The sequence below is a fragment of the Cheilinus undulatus genome, linkage group 12 (assembly GCF_018320785.1).
Source record: "Cheilinus undulatus linkage group 12, ASM1832078v1, whole genome shotgun sequence".
NCBI classification, from domain to species: domain Eukaryota; kingdom Metazoa; phylum Chordata; class Actinopteri; order Labriformes; family Labridae; genus Cheilinus; species Cheilinus undulatus.
In genome coordinates this window covers 30,458,819-30,475,228 of record NC_054876.1, presented here as the reverse complement: position 1 = coordinate 30,475,228, position 16,410 = coordinate 30,458,819, and the positions used below count along the sequence as shown (strand labels likewise).

The window sequence follows — 16,410 nt, the reverse complement described above, 5'->3', positions numbered from 1 at the left end:
TGTTCATTTTGGATATTAAACACTGTGATGTTGCATAAATTCAGGGTATAGCTTTAGTTCAGGCAGCCCACAGAGTATCAAGATCCTTTATGCCATATTTGACTTAATCGATGTAATTTTGATGTCATTAATGCCCGCTCTGCTCTGGGTTTATTGCGTTTTTTCCCTGCCTCAGGCCTTCCTTGGACTCACAGGGAGAGCAGGAACATGTGCTGTTCCTGTTTGATGCTCATTGAAGGGTAGGGGAACAACCACACTGTCAAATTTATAATAATGACAATAAAAGCAAATAAAGAACTGCTGATAAAGAGAAAAAATTAGAAACACAGATCATGTGTGTTTCTTTACATAGGGGTCCTGACTGAATTGTATTTTAGTTGTGAGTGAGCTTGTTTTTGCATGTATACCTCATTATTTTCTTCACTGGAGGAGCGATACTAAGACATCTCTAAGTCCCAAAAGACTCCTGTTCTTATCTCCCCTATTTTGCCTTGTCAATTTCAGAGGAGAAACATATATCTGTTACATTTTAATTTGTTAAATAATCTGTCATTAATCCCAGATTAACACATATATTCTATTAATACTAGCTTCTGCCTTTATCCATTCAAGTCTGTTATTCATTCCTCTCAATCCAATTATGTAAAAATCAACGAGCTTTGAAAGTTTGGTAACTATGAATCTCAAGGTCTTCCATTCATCAGTGCTTGACAAAGTCACATAACAGGAGTTGGGTGAATGTGGGCGAATAACAAGCCATGCTATTAGTAGATGCAGCCAGGCAGGGAGCATGACATCAATCAAAAAAAAAAACCTGGAAGCAACTCTAAAAAATGCAGAACAGGGTTATTTCTTTGGAGGGCTGAATTCACAAAGAAACAGTGTGAATAGACAGGGAAAACACCAGTAACACAAGTATGTTTATATTGTAATAACAGAAATAGTTATTGTGGTAGAATCACAAGAACAACATAAACATTTGGATGAAACAATCAAAGAGATAATATCTACGGTAGCTGAACCTCCTTATTAACATTCAGAGAAGTTCAGGAGACATGGACAAGGTTGAACAAATTACAGACAACAGCAATGCATACACAATGGGAAATATGCATCTCCAGGAGGAAGGAGGGGGTCAAAGGGCCAAACAAGCACAAAGACCACAAAGCAGGGATGACATGAAGCCGTTAAAGCAGCACAGCAGCAGTCGCTCAGCAGGGCGCAGAGACGAAGGGAGGCACTATTTTTGCTTTTTTGACCATTGATCTGGTTGTGTCTCTATGGAAACCTGGCGTACCTTATCCAGTACATGGCAGGGTGCTGGTAGAAATCCAACGACCCAGATCTCTGCATAGAAAAGCTGTCATCCAACTGAACATGGAGAGAAATCAGTAAAATCAATCTAAACACCAGTTCATTAAACAGGAAATATTACAAGTCATTCAGACAGCTGTATCAGTCTTAAAAGAAGAAAAAATCAACTGAAAAAATCTCACAGCAACACTCTGTTCGACCAGTGCAATTATGGGTAATGTAGTTTCTAGTGTTGGTGACTTACAGAAATGACCGACACTCCTGCAGTGGTGTCGTTGACTTTCGGGCTGGTGTTGAAGTGTTTCTTTATCTTTCCTGCTACAGACAACTGGTGATCATTCTCACATACACCCTCATCCTGTCAAAGAAAGGAGAAGACAGTCAGTGCACCCTGAAGAACAGATGTAGCAGACAAGGTAAGCTCAATGAAATCGTACTTACAGTGACCCAAGGGTGCTCTAACACCTGGAGGGCAGAGTATCTCTGATCCACCTCCACCTCCAGCATGGATCGAATCAGTTCCTGCAGCAGCAAACATTAAAAACCCATGAGTGAGTTATGAAAACCTTTGTAAAAAGAGACTCCCTTCAGACAAATAGACAGAATCCACATATTTATATGCTCACCTTTGCTGTCTCTGACACGTTGTCCCAGTATGGTAGAGGAAATTCTAGCTGTCCCATGAGGATTTGATCAAAAAGCACTTCTTGATCGTCATTGCTCCTGCATGGATAAATGAATGGGTTATTATAAAGAAAACATTGCTATGGTAGTAAAATAGGTTATTATTATTGCCAAACACATGGCATGTTACTGACTGAGGAACAGAATGACTTTAGAACAGTGAAAGTGAAGCTTTGGCTGTTAACTCACCCTCTGAAAGGCGGGAAACCACACAGTAGGATATAAGTGATGACTCCAGCTGCCCAGATGTCAACCTTAAGGCCATACCTGCGAAACAACAGAGAAATATAATGACTTCAAGGCAAAATAAGAAGAAAAATATATCTCCCATACATGTGAACATAGTTTTAATAAGAAGAATAAAAGTTATTGTCCTTTATAACCAACAGTCTTTGCAGTATTAGGATAGCTATGCCTTTGCTGCTGAGGTTCTTACCCTGTTTCTGCGATAATTTCAGGTGCTACATAAGTCGGGGTCCCACAGACCGTGTAGAGAGGTCCGTCTACCACAGTCGCCAAACCAAAGTCTCCCAGTTTCAGGCTTTTGCTGCCGTCTGCATGCTCATAGACCTAGAAATTATAGAATCCAAAAAAAAGTGTGAAAGCAGGATTTGGAGTAACTTCAATATGCTTGGTTGTGAGCCATAAAAACTCATCTTTCTGCTGCTGTGCTTACTTGTGTGTGTAAGAATTTTAAATTCCAGCTCTTCTGCAGAGCTGCTGCAGGACTTTTAACAGCCTTTAAACCTATTCATATTCTTTTGGAGAATAATGTTAAAGTCCGTGGCTGGGGTCTCAGTCTTTTATTATAGAGGTCAAATCTTTGTAGAGATTTGTAAAGTAGAGTTATGTAATGCACTCTAGTACAAAGACTTCATAGATTAGATAACCACTGGAGGGAGCCAAAGTCTGAAAAACACTCAAATCCATGTTGGCTTCAATCAAGTAGCTTTTCCAGTAATTTAAATTAACCACATTAGTGGTATTAGACTGTGATTTAAATGGGCTAAAGTAATGTGGCATCTCACTTTATAAAATAACTGCAAACGACATAGAATTAAAGCTGTCATTATGCATATTTACAAAGATGAAGGCTACATTAGTGGTTGGGGTTGCTTTTTATAATGAACCCACAGAGACTTATTACCTAGCTCTGTTTTCCCCTCTTAACATCCAGTGAGTTGACCGAAAACAGCAGAAATACAACTGATTATTGACCATAGACACGACTATACTGAAGCCATAAGTGAACATGCATCTAATCTTTTTGTTTCCCCATGCTAGCAAGTCATTTCTGTTTGTTTCTTGAAATTTAAACTTATTCAAGTCATTATCTTAAGATAATGAATTTAGTTTACCCATAATAACCAGTTATTTTCTGAAAATTTCAACAAAACAATTAAAATGTATTAACAAGCATGGGAAAACCAGTGTTTTTTTCTAAGAAAGTTTGGATAATGTAAAATAATTCAAGATCCAAGAGGGGTATGTCTGCATACCGTCTCACATTACTGTGACACGCCACATCTGTCAGATCTGAAATACACGCGAAAAGTTTCAAAATAAAATCGGATTCAACTTCCTGTTAGGTTAGGGTAAGGCTTATGTAGCTCCATTAGCTGCATAAACAATGTAGATATGGAGCTACATAGCTAAAGAAGCTAAAGCTTATGAAGTTCATGGATAGATACATACAAGGCTACACAGCTAACATTAGCTATGTAGCTATGTTATCTACATATTTTTACATTATGTTTGCTAAAGTTGACATTGCTAAAGCTAATTTAGCTACATTGGCTAACATAGTGATATAAACTACATAGCTAGTGTAGCTATGTTAGCTTTAGCTAAAGCTAACAAAACTAAAGGGCCTAACAATATTTTCTCCCAAATTGACCTCTGACTTTTTTCCTTGTTTCATTTATAAAATGTTGCTTATTTTGTAATTTTTGCAAGTGGTTATTTCATGAATTTAACAAGCAGACTTTGTTTATGAATAAAGTTAAATTCCAAAATACGTCTAAGAAACAGGGAATATATTGTACCAGCAAATTTGGGGGGGGGGGCTGTCATATTAGATCTATGGTCTGCAGCCAGACTATCTCACAAGATCCTGGAATTTTTATTTCTAACTTGTCTTCACAGGAAAAGGGAGCAAAGGTTTATTTATGGATGTCCAGAGCTTCCGTACAACTAACACTGACCTACAATCTGAATGAATTATTTTCTCACATTTAACAAAAAATTTAAATACTGCATACACTAGAACATACTAATTTTGAGGCTTATATATAATTTTATTTTGTTTATTGATTTATATATCTTTGTTCTTTGCAATCCTTAAATCAGGACCTCCAAGTACTTTGAAAAAGACAAGTCTTCTCTTTGGCTCTGACAGTCAGAGCCAGCACCCACAAATGTGTCTTTTCTTTGGTATCAGCACATTTAACTGTAGTGCTTCTTATTTATTTGAAACAACAAATAGCACAGGGTAGAATGAAGCTAACTCAAGCTAGTAGGGATTAATGAAGCTACTTTAGCTACTCCACTCGCTTTGGACTAAATCTGCTCTGATCATCCCCCATTAAACTATGACTCTGGGTTTTAGAAAGGGCAAAGGAGGAGATGACAGGACAGTAGATAAGGAGAAGGTGATAAGGAGAAGGCAATAAGGAGTCTGGCGGTGTACAAGCAAGAAGGGCTGAAGATGGAGTGTGCGGGAGGTGTGAGGGCAGCAAGTATGAGTCATCCATCTCTTTGGTGAGCGTCCAGAGTGAGCAATATTACTTCACAGTTCATTCAGAAATGAGAACGAAGTGTGGGGGGGGGGCTATACTGCGGCAAGTTATATGACTATGTAGACAGTAAAGACAGCGCAGGAACTCACCAGCAGGTTTTCTGGTTTGATGTCTCTGTGCACAATGTTGAGGCTGTGGAGGTATTTGATGGCGTTGGCTAGGTTATAGAGCATGCCGCTGGCGTCTCTCTCTGTGTATCTGTTGGCAGAGGTGATGGCGTCGAATAGATCTCCACCCTGTTAAAGGAAAATCAAGACAGATGGGTGTGTTGTCAGAATAAGGAACAATGTAAAATAGTTCCTGACAGGCTTCTGAAGTTTCACTTCTTTTCTGCTGAAAAGAGGTTTTGTCTACAAAGTTGATTTAGTGGTGAGGGTTTTCTGTTGCTCAGCAGCTGGAGGGCTAAACCGTGTCCTCATTCACCACCTTAGTTAAACTTCCCTCCTCAAGTCTTTAATATTTCTCTTTCATTTTATTTTCCCCTTAATTCACTCTCTCTAGCTCCCTTTTCTCTTTGACAAAGTTTCTCACATTTTATGCTCTCTCTCTCTCTCATCCTCTCAGTGTCTCTTTCACTGAGTGGACAAAGTAGAACAAGGCTTAAAATAGAACTGAATATTTTTAAAGCAGAAACTGTGAGACCAGCAAAGCAACAGTTATTAAGATATGAGTGCTTTCTGTTCCACACCTAATCTGTTATTTTTTTACTTCCCTATCTCAAAAACAGTACAGACACTACAGAGATTACACTTGATTGCAGTATCTGGGAATTGTTACTTATATTTTGCTGTAGCGTGGAAGTTTACCCATATTCATTTTTGTTTAATCACTCAAATAATACAAATTATTTACTTTTTACACAATTTTTGCAACACATGGTAAAGAAAATATTTTAAATCTAACAGCCTAATCTAGATTGTTTGATTGCTACCCTGACAGCATAGCTGCATTAAACTGTTGTGTTGTGACCACACTTATAATATGGACAGGAAGTATCTGACAGCTGAACATTAAAACCAATGCTGGCTTTTATTATTTTATTTATATAATAGGTATTTTCCTCTTTGGTTTATGTATAAAAATGTTGCTTAAGTTTCTAAAAACATATTGGCAACATTTTTCATTTGAGCTTTTCATGTACAAAGCAGTTACAACTACATTTTATCTTGTAGCAGCGTTTCTGAGAATCGGGTTTGAAGTCATGTGCTGACATGTCTACAGTCACCATGATTCGCGTTATGCAGCTAATGGAGTTAATGGAGTTTACTCCTTCAGTAGGGGCACAGCTCGCTGGCGGCTACGTCCCATGTTTTGTTGCTCTGATTGGCCCGTAAAGATGTGACGGACAGAACGTTCATCCAATCACCCTCCGATTTTTTTTTTCAAAGTCTCTGCCCTTTCCCAAACGCTCTGTTTGAGTGGTTTGACCTAGCTAAAATGGCATTATAATGTCAGAAACTTGCACACCAGGTACAAAAGAGAGAGAGAGAAATGTGACAGTATTTTTTAGCTCAAGAAATAAATATGTATATGAAATTACTACCTTTAGCTGTCATCCAGCGGTGGCTAAAGGGTAATCATGTTGTTTTCATCTTGTTATGGCTTGATGTCCCTCTGTATTTTTGTTATCTGTTATCTTTAAATTTATTAGTGGAATGGAAAGAGGTGAAATTACACAAGTTTTTCAGAAAAGCTATTGTTATCGGCTTTGTGACAGCATTTGAGCTTCTAATACTGCATGTTAGAGTCACTGGCATGTGTTGTTTTCTTCATTTAAAATATTTTAGCTACAAAGATATTCTTTCAGCCCGCCTTAGCTCCACCTTTTTTCAACAAGCCAGAAGTTTAATGGAGTCAGTATTTTCTATATGCTCTTATAGAAATATGTCTAACGTCACTGAGAGTACATTCATGTTTTAAACATTGTATATCCATACATAACTCTGTATACTGTATTTTTAGCGTGATGACTCTTTCCCTGTGTTGTCCGTCCCCCCCTCTTTATTTAAAACCTCCATCTGGTCCTCTCCAGCTCTCAATCCCTGTCACTCTAACAGCGGCTCTTTCCACCTCATTCATCCACAGCCTCCACTCGATCCTCCTCCTTTGGACACACTTGCACATTTCTTCCACAGATTGCCTCTCATCTATATTCTGTAGTACTCCACAGCACAACACGAACAGATGGATCACATTCCTGGCTCCTGAATTATGCACAAACATTTCTTGACTCTGAGAGCCAGAGAGAATAAAGAATGTGAACACACGAGTGCTCACGGCCACAGACCAATTCTCTCTGTCCCACTCTGTGTGACTGGTTGGGATTCATTATTTGCTTCACCGGTGGAGCGACGCTGTTCTGTCTCTGTGGATATTTCGGCCTTCCTCCTCCACCCAGATTAGAGATAATGACCTCCAACAGTTTTTGGAAAACATCATCTAGTCATTACCCTAGCTTGCTTTAGTATCCTAGAATGTCCATAACCAGAGCACATGAAGCATAAAATGTCATCATGGTTAAATGTGTCCACATACCTTGACTAGCTCCATCACCAGATAGAGCTCATTGTAAGTGTCCACCTCCTCGATGAGCAGGACGATATTTGGATGTTTGACTCTGCGAAGAATGGCTACCTCGTTCTGGATCATGTGCTCCTGGAATAACAAAAAATACATTTCAATAAATAAATCAACAACAATTTAACATTAGGCTTTTGAGCAATGTTATGCAATGTGATAGGTTTAGTCAGTACTTAGTGTTGCACCATCCCAACAGTGATGCCATTGCACTGAATACTGTAAAGATGAGAAAGCAGTGCCTTAAACAAGATTTTTAGACTGTGTTAAATCATTAAGGGACACAAATAAAGGGACACTTAAGGTAAAATAACCCAAAAGTTATTTTAGTATCCCCACATCTCAAGTATCTCTAATAAAACTAATTCTGCATTGGTAATGTGTGTGCTGTTGCAAGGCACTGTTGGAGGACTGCATAGTTTTCCATATGCAATAACACAACTTTCTTGAGTGACAGCTTCCAACTTGGAGAACTTGGTCTGCATAAATTGAGAAACCCGACTAGGATTTTTCATAACCTTAGCATTTCTAGTTTATGAAACGGGTGGTATTGAATCTGTTTCTTTTTATTGCTATCTTTTAATCCATAATAACTGTTAAACAAAAAAATGAGGGTGAAATTCAGTCTCGTCTATCTAAACAACTGTTTTTCTTTTGCTGCAAGAAGGAAATTTATTCAAGTAGCATTTTGTCTGTTAATCAAAGGGATGGGGCATCTTTCTTTATAATGCCTTACTACATGAACTACCTTTTTCATACACTGTATGGACAAAAGTATTTGGTGACACCTGTTGATTACTGAATTCATGTGTTTCAATCAGATCCATTGCCACAGGTGTATAAAATCAAGCACCTAGTGATGCCGTCTCTATTTGCAAACATTTGTTTTGCAAAATGGGTTGTTCTGAAGAGCTCAGTGACTTCATGTGCCAAATTTGCAATAAGATGGTTCATGAAATTTCATTCCTGCTGGATATTCCACAGTCAACTGTAAGTGATATTAATAGAAAGTGGAAGCGTTTAGGAACAACAGCATCTCATCCACGAAGCAAAAGACCACTTAAAATCACAGAGCCGGGCCAATGACAGCTGAGGTGCGTGGTGTGTAAATGTCACCAACAATTTGCTGATTCCATAACTGAAGAGTTCTAAACTTCCACTGGCATTAATGCAAGTAAAGAACTGTGAGGCAGAACTTCATGGCATGAATTTCCTTGGCTGATCAGCTGCAGGCAAGCCTCACATCACCAAGTCCAATGCCAAGCGTTGGAGTGGTGTAAAGCGCTCCAACACTGGACTGAGCAGTGGAAATGTGCTCTGTGGAGTGGCCAATCACACTTCTCTGTTTGGCAGTCAGATTGGTGAGTCTCAGTTTGACGAACGCCAGGAAAACGTTACCTGCCTGGTGAAAGAGGGATAATGGTTTGGGGCTGTCTTTCAGAGTTTGGGCTAGGCCCCTTATCTCCAGTGAAGGCCAATCTTAATGCTTCAGCATACCAAGACATTTTGGACAATGCCATGCTTCCAACTATGTGGCAACAGTTTGAGTAAGATCCTTTTCTATACCAACATGACTGTGCCCAAGAGCATAAAGTAAGGACTATAAAGACATGGTTTGATGAACATGGTTTGATACACTCAAGACAATGACTAAGAGTTGTCAAGTTGGCTTGACAGCCTGCTGTGAATTATTTGAATATCAACAAGTAACCATTTATGGTTTGATGTAAAACTGTTGTTTTGGGCGAGGAAAAATATTGTCATTTTTTAAAACATTTATCATCTGATCAAACTTTTTTCCTTTCTGACATTTAAAAGGTAGTCTGACATTCTGAGTTTAAAGTAGTGTTATAGTTTTATGTAGTTTATATTATATTTAACATATTTCAATGCACATAAAAGCACCAAGTAGCCTGAAGAGTATTGAAATTATGTTAAACTGCACCATCCTGATCACATAAAATTAATTAATTCAAAATTCAAGCTTTAAGACAGGTATGAGTTGGGAAGGCTCCAGTCATCTTTTCATGTAGAATCACACCTCCGAGCTTACCTTGCCTCTACATTTCCCCTTGTTGATGATCTTCAGGGCGTACTCTCGTCCTGTGGAGTGCTCCACACATTCTCGAACCACTGCGAAGTTCCCATCACCTAACATTCGCCCGACTTTGTAGCGGTCTGATATATAGGATGGCACAGCTGGAACCTCATCGACTACAACCTCAGCTGAAGGGAGAAAGGATTGGGTTTATAGCAGCAGAGGGACTCATGAGGATTCACTGAATAGACACAGGTAGTTATTAAATAATAAACTTATACATTATAAGATGGTCAAAGCTGAAACAATTGTAGAGGTCTTATATAACTAATTGGCTCCTGTTTCCTCATTTTATAGGCATTCGGTATAAGAAACTTTTCAATCAAAATAGATTGCAGGTGAATTTTTGCATTGTTGAAAACACAAATACCAATGTCAACATTTAGATATTAAGCAGTGCCAAAGTGTCTGTGCTTTTCAAAAAGTGTGAAGGAGTATGTCTGCAATATTTGATGGATTCATTCCTCTACAACACACCTTCCTTATGAAACAGGTGTGTTTTTTGGGCAACTGTTCTTTTCTTATACTATAAATTAGTAAAACAAAGCAGATTGTATCAGGTTAAAACCTGTACAACAGAAAAATATCAAAGTATTGAAAATTTGGCAAGCGTCTTGCAGAGATTTAATTTAGGATGCATGTAAAAAATATGTTGTATGATACAAAAAAAGATCAGGACAGAGCATTCAAATCAGTAGGAACATGCAGATAGGAGGCAGAGTGATGCATAGAAAAGGTCAAGAGCATGACTCAGACATGCATGTCATTCACAAGTACACTGCCTGTACACACTGACAGACAGACGGGTTGTTCCTGTGACATATGTGTCTTCTCACCTTCACTGACAACTCCATCCCCATCTTCCACAGTGCTGGAGCCTTTAGTGGAAGACAGAGAGGTGGAAGAACCCTGGGATCCCTGAATGGAGATATAAAAAAAAGGCGACACGTTGATTCGAACCTGGAAAACTAGTTTGCAATCAACTTCACATTCAATAAAGACAAAGCTCCTTCTGTGACAATCCTTTCTAAAACAAATACGCACATCCTACGATAGACAAAAGAACATTTTGCAACTTTTCTTATCCTCAGAACATCCCTAAGTCTGTCTGTGTATTTGCATGTCTGTCTGCTGTATCACCCTGCTCTGTTATGTGTACACTGAGCTCAATGAGAGCCTGGCAGATTTACTTAAGGTACTGAGCTGAATATAAACCACCTACTTATTCAGCAAAGAGTCGGTGCGTATGTCCACAATGAACATGATAACATCCCAATAAGCTCATTTTCCATTCAAAGAAACCCTAAGTACTGCCAGCGTAATTACACCCACTCCACTCTACCTTTAATAAAACATAAAAACGCAGGTTTTGGTGTCACTAATGAAGGCGTATGAGCAATGCCTTTCATCCAGTTAGTGAGTATAGGAGGTCGTTAAGGTAAAAGAGAGCAGCTGAGAAGTGACGTTTGCATCTATCTAAAGGCAAAACTCATTACACCATCCACCTCTTAGTTTCCTGTCTGGTTGTCATAGAAGCAGCGAGGGTGGGGAGCGGGGATCTAGTCGAGACTGTAAATGAGATTCTCCTACTTCTGAGTTTTCACCACTCCTGTCAATCTTTCTCTTTCTGAGCTTGTTTTGACAAAATTTTTCACAGGACAGTTTATCCCTTCATTTGTCACACAGTCATCAATGTTTTATCATTTTCCTGGAATCCTCTCAGAAAGAAAAACCTTTGCATAAACCCCACAGGTGCAGCTGCAGCTTGGTCCTTAATGGAAGTGGACTCCATCACAATTTCCCTAAAATATACACAGAGCCCCTGTAGTCAATGTAAATTATTGATAAGAGCAGTTTGAGCAGTAAATGGTCCACGTAACATGTGTGATGCATGAGCCAATCTTTATTTGCAACTTGCCAGCAGCATAGCACCCGGAGAGAGACGCGCATCAGCAGTTTGTTGGTGACTATCCCTCTGACTAATGCCATCCAGCTTGCTGTGATACATTTTTTTTTCTTTCATCTCTCATTTCAAGGCAGGTGTAGTTCCTTTTTACAGCCTGCTCATGATGAATTCATAGCATATCGCATATGACTCACACATCATACTCTCCAGGCTCCTTAGAAGAGATGAGAGCTTAGAGCTGTTGTTGCTCTATTAATGAAAGTCTGCCACTGTTGTGATAACAATCATGCAAGCTTTGTAACTGCATGGGGTGTGCTACAAGGCTGAATGTGGCACCAAAGAATTTAAAGAAGGGGTCTTTTACTGTTTGATATTTTCATACAAGTATATTGATACAATGTTGTCCTCATAATAAACATGGACAAAATTTCAAGTCAGATGGCCCATTTTTTTAGTAATCATTCAATCTGCAGCTTTAAACACCAGTGGTCTGGTACACCAGTTATGCTGAAGTTTTGCCTTACATTTGGAGAGTCAAGTACAAAATCCTACTGAAACGATGAAGTTTGTACCTTTCACTTTGGCGTTGTTTGGTTGTGTCACAGGGACATAAGATTCAGCTGAACTGCTAGTAAAGTGTAATATCCAAATATAGGTGTTACAGACCAAACAACATTTCATAAATAAACAAGTATTGAATGATGTATAGACCTGTTTTAGAGATAGTGTGCAAACGATGGCTTGCATTAGCTAAGCTAGCTTTAGCTAAAGCTAACATAGCTTAGCTACATGGTGAAAATAACTACCTAAGCCAATATAGCTACGTTAGCTTTAGCTAAAGCTTACTTAGCAAGCGCGAACCACTGTTTGCATAACTAATGTAGCTTTGGTTGTTTTAGCTTTAGCTATGTTAGTTGGGTAGCTACAATACCTAAAAAATGTTAAGAAACATGTAAAAGAAACAGCTGTTCTATGTAGCTAATTTGCTTTAGATTTAGCTAGATTGGGTGACAAGCTTTTTTCCTGGACTGTTTATTTGGCTATATCAAACATTTTGTAATTAGGTTCTGAAGGTCAGGTTTTTGACTTTTACCTTTTGGTAGCCTTACTTTAACTGTTACCCTAACGCTAAGTTGAAGTTTAATCTTTTTTTTTTTTTTTTTTTTTTTAACCTGGCTATTTGCACAAGCTTTTGCATCACAGACCAAGTTGAAAAGTCCTGCTAACACACCTAGATAATACAGCAAGGGGTTGATTTATTCTAGCAAACATAAATCTCAGTTGGCCTAAAACTGGCCAAGACAGTCTGAGCACGCTCCAAAGTTCCTGTGCGATGCTTTAACCCATAAGGACTAATGTGTAGAAGAAAACCAGAGAAAAACAAGAGGAAGGAATCAATATGAGTGCTAAAGGAGACCCAATATATGTTGCTTCAGCCAAAGGACTGGGACATATTGAAGTGGTACTTATTGATATTAACATATTATGGCCACTGGGGTGAGAACATTATTATGGCCTGGTAAAAGTTTAATTCTTTTGATACTGTGTCTAATTTATGATTTTTAAAGGCTTTACTATAAATTCTCCAATTCAGCATAAATCTCAAACTGGTACAGAACTCTGCCCTATTATGAAAAAGAAAGTGAGTACAAGAAGGGAGCCGACAAGCAAAATAAAAGTATAGAACTATAGTAAAGCATCTCATTTGAACTTCTTATTTCTTTGGTGGTCAGTCAGGCTGTAATATAGCCTGAAGAGCTAGCTGTCATGGCAGAGAGAGGAAAATTCAACCCATCGTAATTACTCAGATGACTAAAAACTATTTACAGAGCTGTGCTGCCCTACATCTCTGCCAAAGTAGCTGTCAGCTCTTTTCCTCATCTCTCCTGCTGTGACCAGGTGAATGTAGCTCTGAGTCAGCCTGAATTTGGTTTATGTAACACTGTTTTCATTGGGCACTAGTCCAAGAACAAGTATCCCCCCACTTAATGAGTCTAAAAGCTGATGACCCTCCCGTTCTTATCTCATAAAAACTTCCTCTCTGCTTTCACTCTTGCGGTGTCTCATGCAGACTCGTTTATTAACCTCGGTTGTGCCCTTATCTCCGGTCCAGCTCTGTCCTCTACTCTCGCCTTCTCATTTCAAACTCCTATCTCTTCTCTCTTCCTGCCACCGAGGGAAACAAAATACTGTTGCTATGGAAACTGCTCACAGAGAGGAGAGAGTGAGGCAGCTTATGAGACTTCCAGTGTAGAGACAGGCGCCTATATATGGCCACTTCCTTCAACCTAATATTGCGCCTCTTGTTTCTGTGTGAAAAACTACGACAGAGTGACAAAGAGAGTGAGGGAGGAAAGGACAGAAGACAAAAGATGTACAGATTGTAGGACAACTAGGTAATGATCATTAGACAATACAACATTCATTATTCCTACATCTTTACACTTCTTCTCCAGACATGACTCACAGCACTTAAAAAACACACTGAAAAAACCTTTTACATCACGTCTGCAGACGCTGCTCTTCAAAACCGGCAAGGCCAGCACTCAGCGATGGAATACTGATCAGTGCATAAATGTCAACTAAACAGGATGTCCATGATTTACCTCACAGCGGAGCATCATCAGCGTAGAGGTAGACATGATTTATTCCATGCTTCAATCGGAAGTCTTTCATCATTAAAAATGCTCCAAACAAAAAGGTCAACGACAGCTTTCTGAATCTGATTATGACACACATCCTAAAGCCTTCTTACCCTCCAATCCCTCAGGCTGAGCCGCAGCTCTCCTCAGGAAGCATTTTCTTGTCATTTTTGCCGCCACACGGTATCAAGCAAAAGCAGGATTTATTGGTGTTTGCTTCAAGTGGAGACGCTTAATAAGACTGGATGGAAACAGGGTACTTTGTTTAGTCCCAAGTTCCTCCTCTGCTTCTCACAAAGGACACTTGAGATAATATTTCATGGTGTCTAGACAGACAGGAAACTTAATCTACTTGACTCTCATCTGAAACGATCAAGCCGCTGTGGGGTTTTTAGCTCTACCAGATCGACACTCAAAAGTTTTCTAATCATAATCCTTTAAAGGTGCCTTTAAAGTGAAAAAAATCTTTATTTTAGGTTTGCTGAGTTATGAACCACCACACCATATCTCTCAAAATCATGAAACATGAGGCAGTAGCATCTGCTCTAGTATGGTGTGGGTGTGTCAGTTGAATGAGCTGAAGCCACGCCCACTCATGAGAAACACAATCCTCTAAAATAAAAAAATGCTTCAGATCAGAGGCAAGGAGACAGAAGTTGGCAATTAAATTTACTGTTTTCTGGCACAAATCTCTGTCATGATACTTTTAATGGCCTGTAGGCCACTGTAGCTGATAGATTTGGTAAATTTACCTCACAACGAACAGAAACAGAGCATGTACCTGGCTGTTAACTTTCAATGAAGGCAGTACATACTGAACTGCTCTGTGGTTTCATATCTTTGTAGCCCTAGAGAGGCGGGGTAATTCACCATCAAGACCGGTGATGTCATGGGCTGTTATATTTCCCCTGCTCAATAAAACCAAGCCACGGAAAAGGTGAAAACATTTTTAACGGTATAATTAAAAAATTCACACCTAAGTCTCAGTGTTTTCACATGTCTACAGCAAACATATTCCAACATATCTAGCATGCTAAGACATCAATTTGACATGTCACTTTAAAGGGACATTAAGGAAGTAATCCCATAGAATCAAGGAAACCTCTGAAAATCTAAAAACAGGAGGGAGCCTTGTTTTGCCCAACAAACTTGACTGAAACCTCTCTGGGATTTGGTTTACATTGTAAACACTCTTCTGCCCTGCCGAATACACATGTACGTCTAACAACGGGAAATGGGTGATAAATGTGTTTATGATGGCAATCATTAGCATCATTAGCATCCTCCATCTACTGGATATATTGTTATGGTTGTACATGAACATGATGAACAAACAACACAAATGAGAAGGGGGAAATAAAGAGCACAATAGAGAAATTAAAATGACAATGAGTTTAATGATGACATCAACAAATGGAAATTAATACATTAAGCAAAGGAAATACAAACAGAAACAATGAGTCGAGAAGAGCTGGCAGCCTCACATGACAAAATAATATGCAGATGATTGACCAGGTTAATGGGCCTTTAAGAAAAGAACACATAAAATTCATATTTACGTATCTTGTGCTTATTTAAACAACAGTGCAAAACATAGTGCCCTTGAACTTTGTGCAAAAATGTTTCTGACTTTTTAAGCTTTAAAGATGCATCAATATGGGCTGATTTTGAATAATAGTGGAATTTAACCATTTAAGAAAGGTTTAAAAGTATTTCAGAGTTTTCTCATGTGATGCAGCCAGTCTTTTCATGAACAAAAAAAAGAGACAAACTATGTAATGACATTAACACAACATGAAATAAGAAACATAACACAGCCAAAAAACAATCTTTAGTAATGACATTCATATGGATGAGATGAGACAATAATTAATAAGTTCATGGTAAAAACATTCATTTCAGCCTCTTTCACCCACAAACATACATAATTTAATTCTGAATCACCCGACTCACAATATGGACAATGATGATGAGAGATGGAGCATGCAATTCAATGGATTTGGACACAGATGAGTCAGCGGTGAGAGGAAGATGACAGTGACACACTACGGTTTGCAATTAGCATTTTGTGTCTGTCGTACACTCACACAAACTGATACCTGACTGTGTCACAGCTGTTGTATCGGCAACACGGACCTTCTGTTTGTCTCTCCTTCAATCTGTTTCTCAAAACTCTCTGTTTATTGTTGTTAACGATTCATGCCCCGGCCTGCTTTTGTTTCATATCTAATGAAGCAAGCGGGCAGGGGAGAGATTTATCTTATGAGTTTTATGTGAGGATATTGATGGAAAACAAAAATCAGGCTGCATTGATGCATGTGTCCGTGGGTTTCATTAAAAAACATTATAATAAGAAATCAATATAAATATGGGAGGCTGGCCACCCTTAGT

At 38.8% G+C, this 16,410-nt stretch overlaps 1 protein-coding gene across 1 annotated transcript in view; it reads right to left on the bottom strand.

The window, feature by feature from the left end:
* Window positions 1-16,410, bottom strand: part of dclk1a (doublecortin-like kinase 1a) — a 70,843-nt gene that overhangs the window by 741 nt on the left and 53,692 nt on the right. The window contains exons 7-16 of the mRNA XM_041801347.1: window positions 10,308-10,389; window positions 9,427-9,599; window positions 7,332-7,451; window positions 4,886-5,032; window positions 2,435-2,568; window positions 2,188-2,265; window positions 1,941-2,037; window positions 1,756-1,836; window positions 1,559-1,672; window positions 1,298-1,371 (exon numbers count right to left, since the gene is read on the bottom strand). Coding sequence (XP_041657281.1) covers window positions 1,298-1,371; window positions 1,559-1,672; window positions 1,756-1,836; window positions 1,941-2,037; window positions 2,188-2,265; window positions 2,435-2,568; window positions 4,886-5,032; window positions 7,332-7,451; window positions 9,427-9,599; window positions 10,308-10,389 — 1,100 coding nt within the window. The remainder of the gene's footprint in view (window positions 1-1,297; window positions 1,372-1,558; window positions 1,673-1,755; window positions 1,837-1,940; window positions 2,038-2,187; window positions 2,266-2,434; window positions 2,569-4,885; window positions 5,033-7,331; window positions 7,452-9,426; window positions 9,600-10,307; window positions 10,390-16,410) is intronic.